Here is a 23,880-nt window from a genome sequence, read left to right on the forward strand (position 1 = left end):
ATCAAAACAAAGAAAACTACACATGCACACATACAGGGAACGCAAATGTGATGAAGTGTTAAAAATTGGCGAATGTGGGTTAATATGGGTGTTCATTATATTTTTCTCTTAACTTTTCTGTAGGGTTGATAGTTTCAGAAATAAAAGTTGAGAAAGTACTTATCTATAGAGGACAAACTGATGGTCAGCAGAAGGAGGTGGGTGGGAGGATGGCTGAAGTAGGTGATGCGGGTTAGGATTAACAGGTGCACTTGTGGCGATGAGCACCACGTGATTAAAATAAAAACAAAACAAAAAAAAGCTGAGAAAGTGAAAGGTTCGTGGTGTCTAAGCAGCGCTGTCCGGGTTCTGTTGAGTTTGCCATCTTCAGAATAAGACTAGATCCTTTTATGAGTTACGAGTACAGTTGGACAACCAAAGAGAGTAAATGGTCGGGATGGATACCTTTCCAAAACATTATAATTATATAAACAAACAAAGGAACACTGCAGTTATCATTCTGTCCTGCTATCACCTTGATTCCTATCTTTATTAGGGAGCATGATAGCTCCCTAATAAGACTTTGGAAAGTCTTTGCAGTCAGCTAGGCCTACATTTGAATCATCATCGCTGGGCAAACTGTTCAACTTCTTTAGGGGTCAATTTCCTCGTTGTAAGATGTAGACAATAACTGTTTGGTGGGATTGTTGTGTTAAATTGTTAGACACTTGGTGTTTTCTGAGCTGGGCTTTAATTCAGGTGCAAAAATTTCGTCCTACTTTCCATGCAATTTGCATCTTTTCCCTCATTAAACTCAAACAATCCTGGGGGCTAAGTAAAGGTGAGAGATAAGATGACTTCTCCAAGGTCACACAGCTGGTGAAGGACCCAGGTCTCCCCGCTCTTGGTCCTGTGCCCTTTCCACACCCGCCAGAGACGAGGAAGCGGCGCTCATGGGGATGCAAGGATGTAGAGGTGCAAAGGGGGAGAAGAGGCCGCGCGAAGAGAGGTGGTGTGAGACCCGCGGAGGCGCCGGCCAAGGAAGGGCGCATGGAGAGGCGGGTGGCGCGACCGGCCGGGGTGCGTAGGAGAGAGGCTGTGGCTGGAGAGGGAGGGTCGCGCGGGCCGGGTACCCGAGAGAGGCGGGAGGCCTGGGCCGGCTGCGGGGGCTCAAGAGGCGGAGGCCCCGGCCGCAGGCTGGGGCGGGGGACGCCGTGGGCGGGAGTGGCGGTGGTCGCGGGGGGGGGGGTCACTTGTGCACAGGTGGGGCAGGCGGGTGGGTGCGGGGTGCGCAGGAGGGCTCGGCGTGGGGGTCCGGACCCCACCGGGCGGGTGGGGGCGGGGCGGGGGCGGGGCCGGCCGGGGGCGGGTCTCGCTGGGCCCCCCGCGGGAGCGGCGGCTGCGGCGGCGGCGCAGGCGCGGTTCCCGCCTCCTCCCGGCTGGCGGAGCGAGTGGAGGCTGCAGCCCGGCTCGGCTCGGCTCGGCTCCCGCGTCGCCGCCGCCGCCGCCGCGAAGCCCCCCGCCCCCCCTTCCGCCGCGTCGGGATGAGCTCCCGGAAAGGTGAGTGGCCCGCGGCGTCCCCTCCTCCCCGCCACGCGGCCCCGCAGGCCGACCGGCCCGACCGTTAATGTGTGTCTCCTCTTTCCCCAGTGCTGGCCATTCAGGCCCGAAAGCGGAGGCCGAAAAGAGAGAAACATCCGAAAAAGTGAGTCCACGTCGCGCTAGACCCGGGGCCCCTGCCCCCGTACGGTCCAGGGCAGCCCGCGACCACGGAGGGGAAAGTTGCCCGGATCCCCCCCGGGCCGAGGGCTGGTCCCCCGGGACGCCGGCGCTCGCCTCCTGCGCGCCCTGCGGGCGGCCCGGGGGGAGGGGCGGGCGGGCGGGCGGGGGAGGGGCGCGTGCGAGCCCGCGGCCGGCCCGCCGAGCATCCCCGGACCCCCGGGCCCGGGGTGGCCGTGGGCGGGGTGGGGGGGGGGCGGTGAGCGTGCGCACCCTCCCTGCGCGCCGCGCTGGCCCGGGGGTCGCGGGCGCTTCCCGGGAGGGGCGCCGGCGTCCGCCTCCCTGGCCCTGCCGCGCCGTGTGCGGGCGTGAGGCTGCTGCGTGGCTCGCACCTGGACGCGGCGGCCCGCGAGAAAGTGAGTGTGCGTGTGCGTGTGCGTGTGTGTGTGTGTGTGTGTGTGTGTGTGTGTGTGTGGCCGGCCTTCTCTTCCTCCCCGGCCCCCGCCTCTCGGCCTTTTCTGCCGAAAACCAGAGCTGGTTGTCAAGTGGTTTGCCTGGGGCGTGTTCCTGGCGCGAGTTCAGCCCAGAGACCTGTGCGTTTCGGCGCTCGGGTTTTTTATTCGAAACTTTCTGCTCGGGCCGAGCGTCACTTTGCTTCGCGGCGGCTGCGCCCGGGTCGCGGGCTGCGCGGGGGCCGGTGGGCGTGTGCGCGGGCGGTCCCGGGCGCGGCTCCCCGGCCCTCATTGTGCCGGGGCGTTGATGAATGGGGTGGTGGTATTTAAAACGTGCCAGCCGGCGGCCACCTCCAGCCTGGCCGCGGACCGGAGTGGGAGCGGCCGGCGCCCCGAGATGAGCCTTTCCTGGAGAGCTGCTCCGAGACCGCAGAGCGCCGCCGCGTCGCTCCTTCCCGTTTCTTAATCCTCAGAACCTAGCAGCGTTCCACAGCTTTACTCCTTCTAGATTTGTGGCTTCACTCTTCCTTTTGAGCAAGCAAGGCTCTCTGGTATTTTTTGCCCTACTGTAGGGAATGGTAGACCGTGATCCTTCTTGAACATCACGAGACATTTCTTGTTTTTGTTTCCTTTGGGGGACTACCTTGCAGCATTCTTGGGCCTCCCCCCTTCCCGCCCCGCCTGGGTCTCAGACTAGTGAATTTCATACCCTTTGGTGGCATCTATAAAAACTGCCTGAGGCGCTGCGAACGCGGTGGTTGGTATATCAGGACACGATTTTCGTTCACTCCAGATGGAATATAACTTGAAAAGTATTTTCAGGGTTTCTCAAAATGTGGATCTTGATATAATAATGCCTTTCGTAAAAAAAAAAACAAAACACAAAAATAAAAAAAAACTAGAGTGACAGGAAAAGTACTTATTAAGGACTTGAGAAACTGGTGGGTTAAATCGGATAGTAGATTCTTAAGATATTAAATCGGGGTGGGTACGGTAGTTTCGAGATGCTTTAAAAAGATTAATGCTCGCTTTCAAGTCAGAGCCTTAAATTTGCGATTTCCTTGGAATGACAGAAGATTAGCCTATGAGTAAGGAGAACTAATATTTAGGAACTTGAGTATTGGGTTTTAAAACCAACTTTAAATTTAAAGCATTTATCGCAGAGTGCATTATGTCTAGAAAGGTAAAAAGGAATTGAAAAAATCATGTCCCCAGTTTTGGGAATGGCTGTGTGTGTGTACATATGTATGTAACATACATGTGTATGTTATGTGTGGGCATACATGTAGAAAAGCAGTTTTAGGTAAGTCACCATGTGTTTCATATTTTCATATTTCAGGGTATGACTTTCCTAATGGCCAAGAGCCTTTTTTGGTGTGCTGCAGTTTGGATTTATGTGATATGTTTATAAAGAGTTAGTGTATAGCCACAGTATTCAATTGTTACTCTCACGAATTAATCTTCCAGCGCTTTCCATTGTCCATTGTGTCGATGTGATAAGATTTGAGGGAGAAGCCCCCAGGCATCGCTAAGTGAATTGGTTGGTCTGCAAGGTAATTAACAAGAGGAGACCAGCCCAATTACATAACTGATTAATGAAATGCCATTTTTTTGGCCTAATTCTTTGAATTAAGACATTATTTTAAAGGAATGCTTGATATGATTTATTCACTCATATGTTCAGCAAGTATTTGCATGCCTTTCCTTGGAGATGGTGGTAGAGCTTTGAATAAAACAAAGCTGCTCTTGAAGGTCACAACCAGTGGGCGTTGGGGGAGAACCCCAAAGAGGATAACAAATCAAGATTACAGTTGCAGATAGTGCTAAGAGATAGGGACAAAAATAAGATAGGGTGCCTCAAGTAATAGTGATAGATGACACTTGAACACTGTGCCAGTCACTGTGCTGATAGCTTTATGGCCTTTTCTTCCTTGTGACGCCACTATATGGTGGGTGCTTGTTATTAATCGCCATTTTACAGATGAACAAGTATCATGCCCCGTTGGTAAGTTGAATACAGGCAGCCGGGGACTAGAATCCACACTTCAGTCTCTGAGGAGGCGACATTTGAGCAGAAAGTGGAATGAGGAGGAGTGGAGGGGAGTGGGGGGAGCCCGTTCTATATATGGGCTAGGAATGTTGGAGGAACCTGAGGGTCAGGGTGACTGGAGTGCCACGGAAGAAGATGGTAGCTGGGGGGGGGGGGGGATGAGAGTGGGTAGGGCCTTGTCCTGTCGGCCATTGAGAGGCTTACAGATGGGAGTGACAAGATCTGGTTCCTGTTTTAAAATAAAGCACTGGCTGTTGGTTTGGAGGACGGATTGTTAGGGGTCAGGGAGAAGCAGAAACTGGAAGCTGACCTTCTGTCCAGCTGGGAAACCCGGGTGACTTGGTTCAGGGTGGCAGCAGTGGTGCTGGAGAGAAGTGATGGAAGTAACTGTAGGAGGCTGTTGGTCTGAGAAGAATTCCTCATGTTACATTCAGCCCTGACAGGTTAAAGTCCTGCAATTAGCATAGTTTGGACCACAATCCAGGTCTCCTGATGCCCACTGTTTTTGCTTTTTGATTGCTTCTCCAGAGGAGAAGGAGTAATAGGTCTAATTTCAAACTGTATAAATATAATGATTGGCAGACCTAAATTATGTGACAGTATGGGCCTGGCTTGATGTAATATGATCTACTTTTGTTATTATGTCCCTGTATAGGTAAGCTGGCTTTTTATTCATTTTCATTCAGTTTAATTCTGTGAGCATTTATGAATTGAGCCAGTTCCTATAGGCTACTTTTTAGTAAACTGGAGTTTGTGGTTGTCAGGAATACCATTAAGATTTCTCTACTTAGCTGAGTCAGGATTTTAATCTCGTCAGATTGTTCCAGTGAGTTTAGTTTGCGGAATATTAATTGTCTGCTTTGTGAGTAACAGGCAGCAGGGAAGGATCATAGTGTCATTCAGTCATGAATCTCAAGAATTAGCTAAATCACGTGGCTTGGGATAGTGTTGCTTTGGGGCATGAATGTATGTCTAAAATTTTTAAGGATGTATTTTTTTTTCCTGCATGTAACTTTTTTTTTTTTTAATGCTTATTTTTGAGGGGTAGGGGGTGCAGAAAGAGGGTGGGGGGGAGAGAGAGAATCCCAGGCAGGCTTCACATTGTCAGCACAGAGCCCAATGTGGGTCTTGAACTTACCAACCCCAAGATCATGACCTGAGCTGAAATCAAGAGTCAGAAGCTTAACCTACTGAGCCACCCAGGTGCCCCAAGCATGTAACTTTTTCACTGATACATAATTCACATACTATAAGGTTTATCTTTCAAAATATATAATTTGGTGCTTTTTAGTGTATTCACAAGGTTGTGCAGTGGTCACAATGATTAATTCCAGAACATTTGCACCGCCCCACCCCCCAAATAAACCCCTTACTTTATTTAGCAGTCACAGTTCATTCTCCCCTGCTCCTACTTTGTTTTCTGTCTCTCTGAACTTACCTATTCTAGATATTTCATATAAATGGAGTCATACAATGTATCAGTCTTGTGTCTGAGTTTTTTTTTTTTAACTTACCATAATGTTTTCAAGGTTCATCCATGTTGAGGCATGTATTGGTACTTCATATTTTTATACTGCTAAATACTGTTTCATTCTATTGATACACCACATTTTATTTATCCCTTCATCTGTTGATGGGCATTCAGGTTCTTTCCACATTTTGGCTATAAATTATCTTTTAATTCCCTTAAACATTTTTATTTTATTTTTATTTTTATTTTATTTATTTTTCATTTCATTTCACTTCATTTCATTTATTTTGTTTTTTTTAATCTCTATACCCAATGTGGATGGAGCTTGAACTTACATCCCTGAGATCATGAGTCACATGCTCTACCAACTAAGCCAGCCAGGCACCCCTTGACTCCTTTTTTTTAAATTAAAATTTTTCATTTTGAAATCCTAAGACTCCCAGGAAGTTGCAGAAATAGTGCAGAGTTCCCTGTGTACCCTTCATCCGGCTTCCCCCTGGTGGTGATATCTTACATGATCATAGAACATTGTCAAACCCAGGGACTTGACATTGCCACAGTGCTATTAACTGAAGTAAGATTTCACCAGTTTTTACTTGTATTCTCTGTGTGTTGTTCTCTCAGATGGATCACTTGGGTGGATTAGTGTAGTCATCATGAGGATTAGGATGCAGAAGTGTTTTATTACCACAAGGAAACTCCCTCCTGTTCCCTGCCCTTAGCCCTAACCCCTGGCAAGAGTTTTGCCACTTTGAGATTGTTGTATAGGTGGGATTATATAGTACGTAACTGTTTGAGATTCACTTTACTCACTTGGCATGGTGCCCTTGATACTCATCCATGTTGTTGGGTGTATCACTAGCTCATTCTTTTTTAATGCTTAGTAGTATTTCATGGCATGAATGTACCAGTTTATCCATTCTTCTGTTAAGGATGTTTGGATAGTTTTAGTTTTTGATTCTTAAAAGTAAAGCTGCCGAACATTCACGCATAGGTTTTTATGTGAACGTGTGTCCATTTCTATAGGGTAAATACCTAAGAGAATGATTGCTGGAGAACTTACTGTTGTACTTGGACTTTCTAGCAGGTTAGCAGCTTGGTCTCTCCCTCTCTCTGTGTATATCTTTCCCTCTGTCTTTTTTTCCTCTGCACCATGTCTGTGATCTGTGTGTGTGCTGTTGGTGGTGGGATTCTGCACTGTATCTTTTAGGCTTTTGACTTTCTGTTGGTGGGTGAATCCTGTCGGTTATTGCTTGTCTGTTCTCCATAGTAAGGGTTCTGGCTGCCACCGAAAATGATAGGCATGGGATTGGTGGCCCTGGGTCAGCAAATCACAGGCGAGACAATTCAGGAATGCTGTCATACAAGTTGATATCTTTCTTAGATAAGCCTCAACTCTTCCCTGAGTTATAAATGCGAGCTCACAAGCCCATGACCTTGGAATACCTCCTAGGGAAGGTGATCACTTATTTTTGAGTTCTTGTTTTGTTACCCATTGTTTATTCAGCAAATATTTCTGCTTACCACAATACACTTCAACGTAACAAACATATAAGAAGCAGATTCCTAGAGCTGGGCAGTGTGTTGTATGCTAGGAAGAGTAAGATAAATAAAGCCCCATTCTTACTGGCAAATAGGAGAGATGTCTGTGTCTCATGGTCAGTAGGCTGTTGTGGGACAGATAACCAGTAGGTGCTGGTGCTTTGATTGGTAAAGGAAGGCATTAAGAAGAAATCTTGTTTACTTTTAGCATTACTGTTATTCTAATGAAAGAGCTTTCTTAAAAAAATAATTTATTTTTGAGAGACAGTACATGAGCAAGGAAAGGGCAGAGAGAGGGAGAGAGAGAATCTCAAGCAGGCTCTGCTTGATCTTACATCATGAACCGTGAGATCATGACCTGAGCCAAAATTGAGTCGGATGCTTAACTAACTGAGCCACCCAGGTGCCCTGAAATAGCTTTTTTTTTTTTTTAAATGATTAAAAGTAAGTAGTAATATGGTCTTGGTGGAAAATTAAGACAGTATAGAAAAATTTAAAGAAATAAACATCAGTTGTATATCCACCAATTATGTTGCTGTATTATCTTTTTACTTATGCATACTTTTCCACCAATATTATTGAGATATTCTTGCCATATAGCCTGTAAATTTAAGGTGCATGAATATTTGGTACATGGAAAATTGTGAAATTTTTTTTTTGTTGCAATAACATTCATGCTCTAGTCTCTTCCAAGTATGTAATACAGTACTATTATAGTCTACTTGTGCATTTTTTGTTGGTTAAAAAAATTGAATTATAACATGTATGTGTGTGTGTGTAGTAAAGTGCACTAGTCCCAAGTGTACAGCTTGATGATTTTTACATGTATTTTTATATGTGTTTTACATGTATTTTTATTCCTAATAACCACCACCCAGATCAAGATACAGACCCTTCCAATACTTAACCTCATAACGTTTCTCAAGCCTCTCCCCAGTCTATACCCTGCCACCCACAGGTAACCGCTTTGCTGATCTCTATCGTTATTGATTAGTTGCCTGTTCTTGAACTTCATATAGAATATATTCTTGAAATGAAATCATATAGAATATTCTCTTGTGTCTGGCTTATTTTCACTTAACACATCTGTGAGATTTGTCCATGTTGTTGCAGGTACCAGTGGTTCACTGTTACTGTTCTGAAGTGTTCCTTTGGATGTATATTCCACGAGTAACTTGTCTATTCTGTTGATGAGTGTTGTTTGTTCAGTTTTTAGTCATTATGAAGCAGCTATAAACATTCTTGCACATGTCCTTTTGTGGACATTTGCATTCATTCCTCCTGGAGATAGACCCTAGCAGTGGGATTGCTAGGTTACACAATAGCTATATGCTTAGTGTTAGTAGTAATGGCAAAAATATTTCCCCCCAGCTTTATTATGAGATCGTTTTTTTTTTTTTAATGTTTATTCATTTTTGAGAGGTAGAGCACGAGCGAGAGGGAGCATGAGTGGGGGAGGGGCAGAGAGAGAGGGACAGAGAACCCGAAGCAGGCTCTGCTGACAGCAGTGAGCCTGAGCCAGTGCTCAAACTCACCGTGAGATCATGACCTGAGCTGAAGTCGGATGCTCAACTGGACTAAGCCACCCAGGTTCCCCTTTTATGAAATAGGTTGGATTGAACTGCTTTCCTCTCCCACTGTGTGACACTTTCGGTTGCTCTACATCTTTGGTACACTTGATAGAGTCATTCTTTTTAATTTTGGCTATTATGGGTATATATTGATATCTCACTGTGGTTCTCTTTTGTGTTTTTCCGAGTGATGGTGTTGAACATCTCTTCACATCCTTATTGGTCATTTGAATTTCCTATTTTGTGAAGTGCCTTTGTTGTTTTTTGCCCTTTAAAAAAAAAGAGTTCTTTTTCTTACAGAAAATTAAGAAACTTTTCTTGAGATGTAATTTACATTCTTTACAATTTGTCTACGTAAAGTGTACAATTCAGTAGTTTTTAGTAGATTCACGGAGTTATGTTAAACTGGATCTTGAAGAGCCAATAGTAATTTGCCAAGTTGGTAAGAGGGGGCGGGGTGAGGACCTTCCAGGTAGAAGCAGCATTGCAGTTGGTAGAAACCTGTGGAGGTGTAAATGGTATGCTTGTATTTCGGGAATGCGAAGCAGGTAGGAAAGGCTAGGGTGCAGGCTGTTGTGAGCTAGGAATGGGGCTCACGTGTCTTGAGGAAGTTAACAAGGGACTGGGGAGCTGTTAAAAGGCACAGGTTGAGATTTTTAGAAAGATTACCCTAACTGCTGTGTGGACTAGGAGATCCATTAGGAGGCTATTGGAGGAGACTTCAGGAGACTGATGAGTATTAAGGAATTAGAATTCATTGGATTTAGTGTCCAATTTAATGTGGGAGCAGGCTGGGAGGGGTTTAGGATGAATCCCAGATTTCTGAATTAGCAAAATTTGTGGATGGTGTTGTCATTCCTCAAGATAGGGAATGCAGAGCGGGTTTGGGAAAAGCTGATGATGGCTCTGGTGAGGCCGTTAGGGGTGTCTGGGTGAGTCCAGTTAGAGATACTGGTCAGTGTTTGCAGCTAGAGCACTGGGAAGAGCTCTGGTTAGGGGATGTGAACTGGAAGTTGTTGGGAATAGCTGTTGGTGGCTATTGGTTGAAGGTGCTGCGTGTGAACAGAGGAAAGCCACAGGTGATAAAGGAGGAGCCAGAGGGGAGAACCAGCGGACAGTGATTCCCAGAGCCTGAGGGAATCATCAACAGAATCACAGTCTGCAAAAAAGTTCAAGTCAGATGAGCCCCAGTCCTTGGCCTTTGATTTTGGCACATAGGGAGTCCTTAGAGACCAATGCTTTCAGAGGAGCAAATTTGCATGAGTGAATGAGATGACATGACAGCAGAGTCCTTTTTTTCTTTTTAAAAGATTACTCTCTGAGTAAGCTTTCTTTGTGTAAAAGAGAGAAGGTGGAGAGGGAGGTTCTTGAGAAGTGGGTCATCTTCCCCTCCCCCCATGGAAGGGTATAGCAAGGAGATAGTAGAAGTGTAGAGGTTGAAAATACTGGCAAGGGGGATTTTGGTGCAAAAGCCCTGAGTTGACAGAAGGGGGTGGGATCAGAGCGCAGGTTTGCTTTGGACAGAAGTCGTTGGCTTTCTCTGATATGAGGAAGGCTGTAGGTTGCATATTATGTTTTGTTTTTTTAAAGTTTATTTAGAGAGAGGGAGAGAGAATGAGCAGGGGAGGGACAGAGAAAGAAAGAGTGAGGGAGAGAAAGGATCCCAAGCAGGCTCCGAGCTGTCAGTACAGAGCCTGACGAGGGCCTTGAACTCAGGAACCATGAGATCATGACGTGAACCAAACACTCAACTGACTGAGCCACCCAGGCACCCCTAGACTGCATGTTTTAAAAAAACATGTTCCCAGACCTTGCTGGAATGTTATGTAATACATGATATAAGTGCCATATTATCTTTGGAAAATTAAAAAAACTGGAATGCAGTAGTATGTGGCCCCAAGGGTTGTGGACCTTTGGTGAGTGCAGTAAAGGTTGGCTGCCATGAGACTTCTGGTGTTGCTGGTTTAATTTTTCCTCAATGACGAATGCACTTGTTCTCTTGCATTTCCACATGAGTGTGTTGACTTCTCTGTTTCTGATGTAGTCCCATGTTGTTTTAATTGCTGTAGTTTTGAATGCATTTTACAGTTTTTCGGTAGGCCAGAAGCCCTCCTACTTCTCCCATAAACACCTCATTACTCACATTTTCAGAATTATTTTGGCAATTTGTGCGTATTTATTCATTAAGATCATATTTCCAAGTCCCTCCTTCAGTTTGTGTTTGCTGTTTTGTTTAAGGTAATTGACTCTGTAGGTTAATTTAGAGAGACCTGACAAGTTTTGGATTAGAAACACCTTTTATTGGGGTGGCTCAGTTGGTTAAGCATCTGACTTCAGCTCAGGTCATGATCTCACGGTCTGTGAGTTGAGCCCCTGTCTGAGCTGTTAGCACAGAGCCTGGAGCCTGCTTCCTTGTCTCCCTCTCTCTCTGTGTCTCTCTCTCTCTCTTTGCCCCTCCCCTGCTCACACTTTCTCTCTCTCAAAATAAATAAGCTTTAAAAAAAAAACAACTTTTTGATTGACCACACACACAAAAATGGTAAATATGTAAGGTGAAGGATGTGTTAATTAACCTGATTGTGGTAATTATTTTACAAAAATATGTATGTCAGATCATCATGATATATGCTTCAAATATATACAATTTTATTTGTCAGTTACACCACAATAAAGCTGTTAAAAAAAAGTTATAAGAATCTTGAAATTGCCGTATTCGAGAACTTGCTTTGGGGATTTATTAGTATCTCCTTCATTATGTCTGTTTACAAAAAAAGGTTTTAAAACGTGTTAAAAAATGCTTTTTGAATCTGATAGTAGTTTTCCAGAGCACATGATCTGTATTTTTAAAAACTGAATTTCTTTCCTGGTCTTACTGAGAAATAATCGACACACATCGCTGTGTAAGTTTAAGGCATACAGCATGATGGTGTGATTTACATATGTTGTGAAATATGACCAAAAGAGGCTCAGCTAACATCCATCTTCTTGTGTAGATACCATGAGAAAGAAAAGAAAATCAGTAATTTCTCCTTCGCTGAAAACTAATTAATGTTCCTGTGTACTGAACAGTCATCCTGCTACACCATGTTATATCCCTGGGACTTACTCATTTTATAACTGGAAGTTTGTACATTTGACCACCTCCCTCTACTTCTCCCTTCCTCCACCCCCTGCGTCTAGTAACCACAAGTCCTCTCTCTTTAAAAATCTTTCTTTTAATCATTTTTTTAAGTTTATTTATGTTGGCGGGGGAGAGGGGGGACAGAGAGAGAGAATGAGAATGAATCCCAAGCAGGCTCCATGCTGTCAGCTCAGAGCCCAGCGCGGGGCTCTGTCTCAAGAACTGTGAGATCATGACCTGAGCCAAAGTCAAGAGTTGGATGCTTAACTGACTGAGCCACCCAGGCACCCCCAAAACTTTATTTTTTAGAGCAACTCTTAAGTTTATGGACAAGCTGTGAAGATAGGACAGGGAGAGCCCGTGATATTTATCTCCGTCTAGACTGAGCTGTGTCATTCTTGAATTTGTACCTGAACTGTCAGTTCATATTTATCGGTTCATTCACAGCAGATACTTAATCCAGGTTGTAACTGTTTGCTGAACAGTGAGACATTTGTTTAGTTTTTCCTCATTTGTTTTATGGAATTACATCTGTTATCACAATGTAATGATTTACTTGCTTTTTAAAACAATTTTTAAAAATAGGCTCGTGTACAGCATTAATAAGGTTATATAGCTTAAGGAATAATTCTAAAAATGTGTTGAATTTACTTGCTCCCTTTTAAATTGATTTTTTTTGGGTTGAAGTCTCTAAGCCTCCCAAATTAGTATCGATTACAGTGATTTCAGCCATTTCCCCCAGAAGGTTCTAGGTCAGTGAAGAGCAGCTTTTACCCCTCCTCCCCCATCCTGTCTGACCAGCTCCTGTGGGAATGATCTTCTATCCCCTGCCATCAAGCTTAGCATTACTGTAATCCTGATTGTTCATTTCCTCTTGTCTTGAAGATTTTTCCTCTTATTATGTTAAAGATAGGATAAGTGAGAGAGCCGTCTGTCGTAATAAAGGATTTGTAAGGACTGGAGTGTAAGGAAACTGTCTCCTTTTTTGAGGGATAATTTTTGGGAAAAGACCATGTTTTATATATATGGACACATATGATACTTGATGCCAAGTTCTGAGCCTTAGTAGATAAGTCCTGCAAAACGTATTAGGTAATGTTTTGCCCCTGATATTTGAATTCAGTTCCACATTGAATGTCTTTGTAGTCAGACTGCTTTGCTAACAAATTAATGATTGATACATTAATTCCATGGTGTATTTATTTCAGCTCTTGGACAATTATTAATGTAAATATTTTTAGACATTATAATTGTAAAGTCAGGGTCTTAAAATGTGGCGCCTAAAAAGATAGGGACGAGAGGAATCATCTGGATGAGGTTGTTGAATGCTTTAAACTTTGAAATGTTGTGACACATGACTGTTACTCTAGTTGGGCACTGAGTGTGGGTGCCCATATCCCCTGTAGCACTGACATTTTGTAGATGTGCCCTTGGCTGGACTGTGTGAAAGGTGCAGGTTAACTAGTAGGGTGCGGAAGGAGTAAAGAAATAATTCAACCCAGGGGTACCTTATGACCGAAGCTGAAGTTGTAGAAGAGTTAAGATGGACAATCCATTTAGATGTGGGAATCCTGGCTCAGGGGAGTTGAGTGTTGGGTGCTTGCATCGGTCCCCAGGTGTGCCGTTTTTCTGGCATCTGGGGAACAGAGGTCACCTCTGCCGCTTCGGCTGCCAGCTGGCTGCTGCTGCTGCTTCTACAGGGAATCTTATCCTACTGTTTATTTTTTTAAATTAAAAAAAATTTAATGTTTATTCTTGAGAGAGAGAGAGAGAGAGAGAGAGAGAGATACACCATGAGTGGGGCTTGAACTGCGAGATCAACTGCGAGTTGGTCAACCCAACTCGAGATCATGACCTGAGCCGAAGTAAGACGCTTAACCAACTGAGCCACCCAGGCGCCCCAGATTATTTTTTATTTCTAGAGTATCTCACTGAAAGATTTTTTTTGAGGGGGAGGCACGATGTGTTTTATCCCAAAATAGGATGTAACTGAATGTTAATTGCAGCATTCATGTGGCATTGACTCTGTCACAGATGAAACCCATTGCATAAGGCAGTGGATGCAGCGAGGGGCAGGACTTTAGAGAAAGCACCTGGACAAGTGTTTTTCGCCCTTTGTAGTAGCAGAATGCTTTTTAAATAAAGTTTTACGGTGAGGTGCCGACTTCGGCTCAGGTCATAATCTCACGATCTGTGGGTTCGAGCCCTTGTTGGGCTCTGTGCTGACAGCTCAGATCCTGGAGCCTGCTTTGGATTCTGGGTTTCCCTGTCTCTCTGCCCCTCTCCTACTCATGCTCTGTCTCTGTCTTTCAAGAATAGATAAACATTAAAAAAAATAAGTAAAATTTTATGGAAAATTCTATTATGTAAAGTGGAAGAAGTTCTAGGCAGGTTGACATGTGAGGGGTCCTGCTTACCTGGCCTTCTCCCTCATCCCCTACGATGCTCCCCAAGCCAGTTTTGTGGACAGAGTTTCATATTTTCTAGGCCTGCATGTCTCCTTCTTTTCTTCAGTGAAGGAGACACGAGGGCCTAAAGAACAGAAGTTACTTGATTAAAGTCACTTACCCTGTTTAGTGGCTGAGCCAGTTTGAGTGTAGACCTAGAGCCCTGGACTGTATACAGTGGATCTTTGAAACCACCATCTGATCTGCAGAAAGACAAAGCAGTTCTGGGCCTGATACAGAAGATAAAGTTTCTAACCCCCTAAAGAGAGATTATTGTAAGGACCTTTTTTTTTATAGCTTTTATTTTTTTTTTTTAAGGTAATCTCTACACAATGTGGGGCTAGAACCCACAACCCCAACATCAAGAGTTGCACACTGTACCTATTGAGCCAGCCAGGTGCACTGCATGACCGTATTTTTTAATTCTTCCTTTTACTGTCAAAAACAACAACAACAACAAAAAAAAACGTATATTCTCTTTTCCTGAATGGAAAGGACTATTAACATGCCACATGGCGCTGGGCTGTTCTGTCACATGCATACAGGAGTGGGATGGAAGTTACTTTAGGTAGAAAACTTTAGTGTACAGTAAGATTTTTTTTTTTTTAAAAAGGTGTAATTTTGTTTGCTGTCTTAGCTTTGAAAACTTGTTTTTTGTTTTGTTTTTTAGTAGCTACAGGGCTGAGGTTTTCAGTATTTCTATAGCAACCAGTGTCCTGTAGGCATAACAGTAGCAGAGCTGTTCTGTGTCCCTTGGCTCCACTCCTGCCTCCTACCTGCAGTGTCGTCATTGCGATCAAGAGACACTTGGAGATAAAAGTGTACTTTTGGGGGATCCTGGGCTTTGTAACTTCATGCTCTTAAAGCTGGAGTCCCCTTACCTTGTGTAAGGCAAAGGCTGTCTCACTTCCCCAGTTACCTAGAAGATGTGATGGTTTCCCACTTCCCCAAAATCCGATTTTTCTTTGAATATTCTTGACTGAGGTTGATCTTGCTATCAGAGGTAGCTGACCAGGGTTCGAGTTTTGAAGGCATCACTTTTCTCAGTGGTAGATAAGTTATTCAGTTTTTCTGAAGCTCAATTTCTTCATCCTAAAGTAGAGCTCTCAGAGAGTAAATGTGAGGATTAAATGGGATCTACACACACACACGCTCTTATTCTGTGTGGCGCATACTAAATGTTCAGTAAGTGGAGGGTATTAGTTTTATGTTGTTTCGTTTGTGTTTTAGAGGTTTTTATAACGGGGAAAAGACAAGCTATGGAATTGTGATAAAATTTTCTTAAGTATCTAAACATGCAGATGCCTTTATTTTAGCTATCTCACATTTTTTAAAATTGCAGTGTAGTTGACACACAATGTTACATTAGTTTCAGGTGTACGGTATAGTGATTGAACAGCTCTATTACAATACCATTGGTTATATTCTGTATGCTGTTCTCTCATCCTCGTGACTTACTCATTCCATAACCTGAAGCCTGTGCCTCCCTCTGCCCTTCACTCAGTTTGTCCCCTGGCAGCCTTATTTTCTGTATTTATGAGTCTGTTTCTGCTTTTTGTTTGTTCATATGTTTTGTTTTTTAGATTCCATGTATAAGTGAAGTCATGTGGTATATGTCTTTCTCTGTCTTCCCTTAGCATAACACCCTGTAGGTCCATCCATGTTGTCACAAATGGCAAGATCTCATTCTTTTTTTTATGGCTGAGTGATACTCCATTGTGTGTGTGTGTGTGTGTGTGTGTGTACACCATATCTTTTTGATCTCTTCATCCACTGATGGACCCTTGACTTGGGTTGCTTCCATATCTTGGCTATTGTGAATAATGCTACAGGGTGCCTGGGTGGCTCAGTTGATTAAGTGTCTGACTCTTGAACTTGGCTAAGGTCATCATCTCATGGTTCGTGAGATTGAGCCCCACATTGGGCTCTGCGCTGCCAGTGTGGAGCCTGCTTCAGATTCTCTCTCTTCCTCCCTCCCTGCCCCTCCCCCATCACACGCTCTTTGTCTCAAAATAAATAAATAAACATTAAAAAAAATAATGCTGCTGACAGCATAGGAGTGCATATATCTCTTTGAAATGGTGTGTTTGTTTTCTTTGGGTAAATACCCATTAGTGGAATTAGTGAATCATATAGTATTTATATTTTTAATTTTTTGAGGAACCTTCATATTGTTTTCCATAGTGTCTGCACCAATTTACATTCTTACCAATAGTGCATGAGGGTTTATTTTTCTCCATATCCCCACCAACACTTGTTACTGCTTTTTTCATTTTTTAAAAAGTTTTCATTATATTTTTGTTAGTAATCTCTACACTTGACATGGGGCTCAAACTCACAACCTTGAGATCAAAAGTCTCATGCTCTTGAATTGACCCAAAACCAGGTGTTTGTTTTGTTTTGTTTTGTTTTTTAAGTAAACTCCACCCCCAACGTGGGGCTCGAACTCATGAGAATCTGGGACCCTGAGATTAAGAGTCAAATACTTTATAGACTGAGCCGGCCAGGGACCCCTTTGTCTTTTTGAGGTTAGCCATTCTGACAGGTGTAAGGTGATACCTCATTGTGGTTTTGATTTACATTTCCTCTGATGGCTGGTGATGTTGAGCATCTTTTCATGTACCTGTTGGCCAGCTTAAATCTTTCTATACCAGCCCCTATAACTTATTTATAGGAGACATAATGTTGAAGTACAGGTCCTCATGAAGTTAGATCTAGAAATCATGAAAGAGATAGTCTAGGTCTATAATTTGAAACTAGAATATGGGGATGGGGAGGAGGAGACAAAGGCATGTGATAAAAGGAATGGGTGGTCCTTGTAGTCATTTTTAGATCTATTTTTTATTTTTAAATTACGTTCAGGCAGAATCTAAGAGGGAAATAAACATTTGTTATCCCATCCCTTGTTTCGTGTGGTAAATGTACTTTGGGTAAGATTGAAAAAAACGTTTTTTTGTAAAGGGAATTCTAGTTTCTTGTTAGCTAGTATTGAGGCATCAAGTGATGTTTTCCCATGAAAAGAATTCTTAATAGAGTTGAGAACTCTGACTGACAGGGGTTCAGGTGGACATCAGGCCTGAACTGGGTGTTACTGTTCGGGTAGGAACTACTTTGTGGCACCGCCCATCTCGGAGACTTTGCTTTCCCGAGCTTTGACTCGTTTTTTCCACAAGACCAGAGAAATCCCTCCTAAAGTAGAGATTCTTAACTCTGTAACCTGAAGGTTTTAAAGATTTTGAAAATAAGCCTTGTTCTTTTTTTTTTTTTTTTTTTTTGATAAAGATGTAGTCTTGCATGTCACTGTGAAAAAGCAGATGTGGTTGAACATGCCTTAATTTTAAGCTGAGTATATATGACATTGAGCTATATGAAATTGGCTTGTTTTCCCTAAATGTCAGATTCTATCAGCTCCCTTGTGGTTCATCTCATATACATAAATAGCTAATACAGCAGCTTCTATTTATTAAGCTCTTGTGTCTTGGGCATCCTACTAAATGCTCAGTGTGTACCTCTCATGTTTAATTCTAACAACCTGAAATTGGGCTCTTTAAATTTTCAGCTGTCCAGAATCCATTTGTCCTCCTGAAAAGAGGCCTCAGTTTTTGTGTGGGGATTAGGCCTTATCTATTTTTGGTTCAGGTAATTCAGTCTCTTCCCGTTTCTTCTCACACTCCAGGGATAGTGTGTGTCCTGTTTCATGAAGTCAGTGTTTTCTGCTCACTGGCCACAGTTAGAGTCCACCTAGAGCTCATCACAGGGCTTTTGTTGGAGGATCTGGAAGGGGCTTTTGCTTTGTTTGGCTTGACTGTGAGAGGTTGTGAAATGAAGTTATGGTGCCATTTTGTCACCAGACAGACCCTGCAAACAGAGAACTGAGCCTAGCCGAGAGGTGGGGAGAGACTCAGTCCTGAAAATGATATTGAAACTCTGAAACAGGGGCTACCTGATGGATTTCCAGTTACATAAGCCAGGTTGAGTTGGAGTTTCCATTACTTACACTCAAAGAGCAGTGTTATTCATAATGGCAGGTGGGAATAACCCAAATGTGCATCAACTGATGAATGGATAAAGAAATTGTAGTATATCCACGGTGGAATTTCATTTGGCAATAAGACAACGGATTACTGTCAATTACTACATCGTAGGTGTACCTTGAAATCAGTATGTTAAATGAAGAAAGCCAGTCATGAGTGACCAGATATTATATTGACATGAGATTTTAGAACATGCAGATCCCTGGAGATGGAAAATAAAGAAGTGGTTGCCTAAGGCCTGGGGGGGGGTGGCGGGGAATGGGGAGCTATTGTTGATAGTATGAGTTTCTTTTGGGGGTGATGAAGATATAACAGAATTAATTATGGTGATGCTTTTACAACTTTGAATGTACTAAAAGTCATGGAATTCTATACTTTAAATGCATGAATTGTATGATACGTGAGTTGTATCTAACTAAAGCTATTATTAAAAGAAAAACAACCTTGGGGCGCCTGGGTGGCGCAGTCGGTTAAGCGTCCGACTTCAGCCAGGTCATGATCTCACGGTCCGGGAGTTCGAGCCCCGCGTCGGGCTCTGGGCTGATGGCTCAGAGCCTGGAGCCTGTTTCCGATTCTGTGTCTCCCTCTCTCTCTGCCCCTCCCCCGTTCATGCTCTGTCTCTCTCTGTCCCAAAAATAAATAAAAACGTTGAAAAAAAAAATTAAAAAAAAAAAAAAAAAGAAAAACAACCAAAAACTGAAAGATATTACCAAAAGAAAAACACTGAAAGAATTCTAAATTACTATTTTTTTAAAAAATTATTTATTTTTTGAGAGAGAGTGTGCATGTGTGAGTGGGCAGAAAGAGAGAGAGAGAGGGAGAGAGAGAGAGTGTCCTGATGTGGGACTTGAACTCACAAACCGTGAGATCATGCCCTAAGCCAAAATCAAGAGTCGGACACTTAACCTACTGAGCCACCCAGGTGCTCCTGGATTACACTGTTATTATTCTCATTTTACAGATGAGGAGCTGGGGCACAGAGATGCTGAGCATCTGGCCCATCATTGTTGAGTGCTGGAGGCTTGGAGAGCTGGGGTTCAGGCCACTTATCTGACACCGTGTCCAAGCTTACTGTTGTACTGTGCTGCCTTTTTTCATAAGACTGATCCTTATGGAACTTTGTGGAGTCGGGAGTTCCTTAGCAATTAATCTAACTCCTTCATTTTACTGATGAGAAAATTGAACCTCACATAATGCAGTGACTTACTCGAGATTGCCAAGTTAATTAGTGGCAGCCAGGGATTTGTGACCTACTCAGAGAGGCAGGCAAGTAAACAAGTAAGCAGTGATCAAAAGTGGAAAGGGTGGAGAGCAAATAGAGGTACATTGTGCTTTGTAGAATTAAGGGAGGGCTCCGAGAGTTCTGATGACTGACTGCCCAAATGAATTTTCACTCAGGCCATGACATTCTGAGGGAATAGGTGACAAACAGGGTGAGTGTGAAGGAGAGAGTGAGAGATCCTGAGCATCTCAGCGCACACATGGGGTCACAGCAGGATGCAGAAGGTGGGAGTAGGAAATTCTGAGTTTGTCTGGAAGCAATGGCAGATTTTTGAGGAATAGCATGCTCACCTGCTTAAGATAACGGATGGGCAGCTACGTGGAGGAGGGCTGAGGCCCGTGGCAGAGACTGAAGATCTGGAGAGACACTTTTGCACGTTCTCGCAGTGATCCAGGTGTGAGGCTGGGTGGTGGTGGGAGGAGTGGGACGGAGGGATGGAATGTGTGTCTGCACAGGTGGAATCATTAGGACTTGGCAGCAGACTGGAAGCCGCTAGATGGTGAGCTTCTCGGGGCAGCTGGGTCCCGCCTCCCGTGTTTCCCTGGTGCCCAGCGCAGTGCCTGGCACCTTTTGCAGAAGGGGGAGGATTTTGATGTGACTTCGGATATGTCGTCTTCTGACTTGGAAGATTTTGGTCCGTTAATGAACACAGGGGGAAGAACAGGGTTGGGCCTGGGGATGAAGGGGAAAAATATGAGGATTGAGGTGGAGGCAAAAGATTGAGATTTTGTTGGAGTTTGAGATACGAGACATTCATATGTGGCTGTTGAGCTGGATGAATTGGGATCTCATCTACTCAGATAAGAGAGAGAGGCTGTAATATATCTAGGAGTCAGAGGGTCATCCCCAAAAAGGTCATAATTGAGGCTGTGTAAGAATTAAGAGAATGTTGAAGATAACCTACATTTTGAAGGGGCAGGATGGGGAGTAACAGCAGTAGCAGAGGCCTGAAGAGGACTGTGTTAGTGGTAGTAGTTTATTCTCTGGAGGCCAAGGGACGGGCACTGTTTGAATGAGCGTCCTGTGCATCAGAGTTAGTAAATGAAGACCAGTAAAAATGGCTAATGGGCTGTTTTGGTGGCCAAAGGAGGTGCTCCCTGTTGAGAATTGGGAATTTTTTTAAATGTTTAAAAAAAAATGGTGATTCATTTTTTGAGGGGGGGGGGGGGCCGAGAAAAAGAGACAGAATCTGAAGCAGGCTCCAGGCTCTGAGCTGTCAGCACAGAGCCCAATGTGAGGCTTGAACTCATGAACTGTGAGATCATGACCTGAGCCGAAGTCAGATTCTCAACCGACTGAGCCACCCAGGCGCCCCGAGAATTGGGAATATTTAAAGCATGGTTATAAAACTGGGGTGCCTGCTAGTGAAGGGAGAGTAAGGAAGTAAGATTAGTAACAGTGAACATTTGTAAACCTTCAGTGTATGCACCATGCCGAGTGCTGGCCATGTTCTTCCGTGTAGTCCTTGTGGTGACTGAGAGGTACAGAAAATGGAAAGATGATTGTAAAATGAAGAGGGTGTTTAAAATGAGGTTTGTATCTGTCCTCGTACACATGGCAAAACTGATTCTGAGGAACGGCCCCTTAGTCCAGGTCATACGTGCAGCTGCTTTTAAGACATGACCTGCACAGGGGCGCCTGGGTGACGCAGTCGGTTAAGCGTCCGACTTCAGCCAGGTCACGATCTCGCGGTCCGTGAGTCCGAGCCCCGCGTCAGGCTCTGGGCTGATGGCTCAGAGCCTGGAGCCTGTTTCCGATTCTGTGTCTCCCTCTCTCTCTGCCCCTCCCTCGTTCATGCTCTGTCTCTCTCTGTCCCAAAAATAAATAAACGTTGGAAAAAAAAAATTAAAAAAAAAAAAAAAAAAAAAAGACATGACCTGCAGAGCCTGTGCTCTGGATTGTAGGGTGTTGGTCACATGTGAGATGTGTGTGTTTTCTTTCCCAGTTGTATTGCTTATCACTTTGTAACAGATTATCTTAAAACATAGTGACTTAATCACTTACAAAACGTCAGTTATGCATCAGTAAACTCGGACAAAAACCTCAGTGGCTTCATACAACAGGCATTTATCACTGCATAGTTCCCGAGGTTAGGAATTCGGGAGCCGTGCAGCCGGGCGGTTCTGGCGCTGGGTTGCAGACATTGGAAGGCTTGGCTGGGGCTGGAGGAGCTCCTTCCAAGCTGGCTTACTGACATGGCTCTTGGCAGGAGACCTCAGTTCCTTGCCATGTGGACCTCTCCTTGAGCGTCCTCACGACACGTCAGCTGGCTTTGCCCAGAGTGATGATCCGAGAGAGCAAGGAGGAAGCCACAGTGCTTTTCATGACCTGCTCTGGGAAGTCTCACACCTGTCACCTCTGCCACATTTTACTGGTTAGAAGTGAGCTACTGGGGGGACAGTGGAGGCTGTCTCCCCCCTTTGAAGAGAGGCATACTAAATACTTGGTGAACATATTTTTAAAGCCAGCGCCCGGGTCAGGCACAGCGAGGAGGAAGGGCTCCCGGGGGACGAGTCAGAAGACTGGGGTTTCAGACCCAGCTCTGCAGCCTGCTCCCTGAGGCTCTGGAGGATGTGGTTTATCCCCCCCGAGCCTCGTTTCCTCTTTGAAAATAGGGGTCATAAAAGTGTGGGCCACTTCACAGTGAGTCATAAAGTTGACAGCAAAGAGATAACACTTGTGATGGGCTCTGGGACCACCCCCCATCCCCCCCCTTACAGCGGAACGGGCTTTGCTGACGGACGTGACTGCTTGTTCCAGTCCTGTGCTGTGTAATCTGGAGCATGTCGTGTGACCTCTCTTGCGCCTCAGTTTCCTCGTGTGTGAGTCAGGATTAATTCAGGTGTCCATCTCATGGGGTTACTGTGAAGATTGAATAAGAGTTCATAATCAAAACCACACTCAGGTATCACCTCATGCCAGTCAGAGTGGCCAAAATGAACCAATCAGGAGACTATAGATGCTGGAGAGGATGTGGAGAAACGGGAACCCTCTTGCACTGTTGGTGGGAATGCAAATTGGTGCAGCCGCTCTGGAAAACAGTGTGGAGGTTCCTCAGAAAATTAAAAATAGACCTACCCTATGACCCAGCAATAGCACTGCTAGGAATTTACCCAAGGGATACAGGAGTACTGATGCATAGGGGCACTTGTACCCCAATGTTCATAGCAGCACTCTCAACAATAGCCAAATTATGGAAAGAGCCTAAATGTCCATCAACTGATGAATGGATAAAGAAATTGTGGTTTATATACACAATGGAATACTACGTGGCAATGAGAAAAAATGAAATAGGGCCTTTTGTAGCAACGTGGATGGAACTGGAGAGTGTGATGCTAAGTGAAATAAGCCATACAGAGAAAGACAGATACCATATGGTTTCACTCTTATGTGGATCCTGAGAAACTTAACAGAAACCCATGGGGGAGGGGAAGGAAAAAAAAAAAAAAAGAGGTTAGAGTGGGAGAGAGCCAAAGCATAACAGACTCTTCAAAACTGAGAACAAACTGAGGGTTGATGGGGGGTGGGAGGGAGGGGAGGGTGGGTCATGGGTATTGAAGAGGGCACCTTTTGGGATGAGCACTGGGTGTTGTATGGAAACCAATTTGACAATAAATTTCATAAAAAAAAAAAAAGAGTTCATAGGACATATTTAGCATAATGCCTGCACATGTTAGGGCCAGGTGTTACTGAATAAGCAGTAACTCGAAGACTCTCTTCTTTCTGCTGGTTTCCATTCTAGTATCTCTTTCTTGGGCTTCAGCCAGTACTTGGCCCCAGGACTTTCACATGGGTATTTATGAAGGATCCTTGATCCAAGGTCAAATGTTTCTTTAAATAAAACATTTTATTTTTAAAAACATACTACCTGATTGTACTGAACTAGTTTGGTTAGAAAATATTTCACTTTTCTGTACCAAATAGTGACTTATTAAGTTTGCCAAGCAGTTACAGTGTCATTAATATTAATATAAGTCATTTGTGGATCAGTTTGAAAATGTTTTTCTAAACTTCTGTTTTGAAGGAAAGTTTCCAATTGTGATATAATCATTTTATGAATAACTAAGGCCCTTGAGATATCTTAGTGGTAGTTGAGAATTGTGCAAAAGACCACATATGACTTAATGGTTCATAAATTATTGCAAATGACTCACATAAAAGTTTCTAATTCTTATTAAAGCTCAGAGTTTGTTTTTATTATGGTAAAATATA

At 44.0% G+C, this 23,880-nt stretch overlaps 1 protein-coding gene across 1 annotated transcript in view; it reads left to right on the forward strand.

Annotated features, from left to right (window-relative positions):
- The first annotated feature begins 1,439 nt into the window (after positions 1–1,439).
- Positions 1,440–23,880, forward strand: part of SRPK2 (SRSF protein kinase 2) — a 252,973-nt gene continuing 230,532 nt past the window's right edge. The window contains 2 exon segments of the mRNA XM_030307792.1: positions 1,440–1,539; positions 1,630–1,684. Of these exon segments, the coding sequence (XP_030163652.1) occupies positions 1,524–1,539; positions 1,630–1,684 (71 nt within the window). The 5' untranslated portion in view covers positions 1,440–1,523.

Source organism: Lynx canadensis, chromosome A2, assembly GCF_007474595.2.
Source record: "Lynx canadensis isolate LIC74 chromosome A2, mLynCan4.pri.v2, whole genome shotgun sequence".
Lineage (NCBI taxonomy): Eukaryota > Metazoa > Chordata > Mammalia > Carnivora > Felidae > Lynx > Lynx canadensis.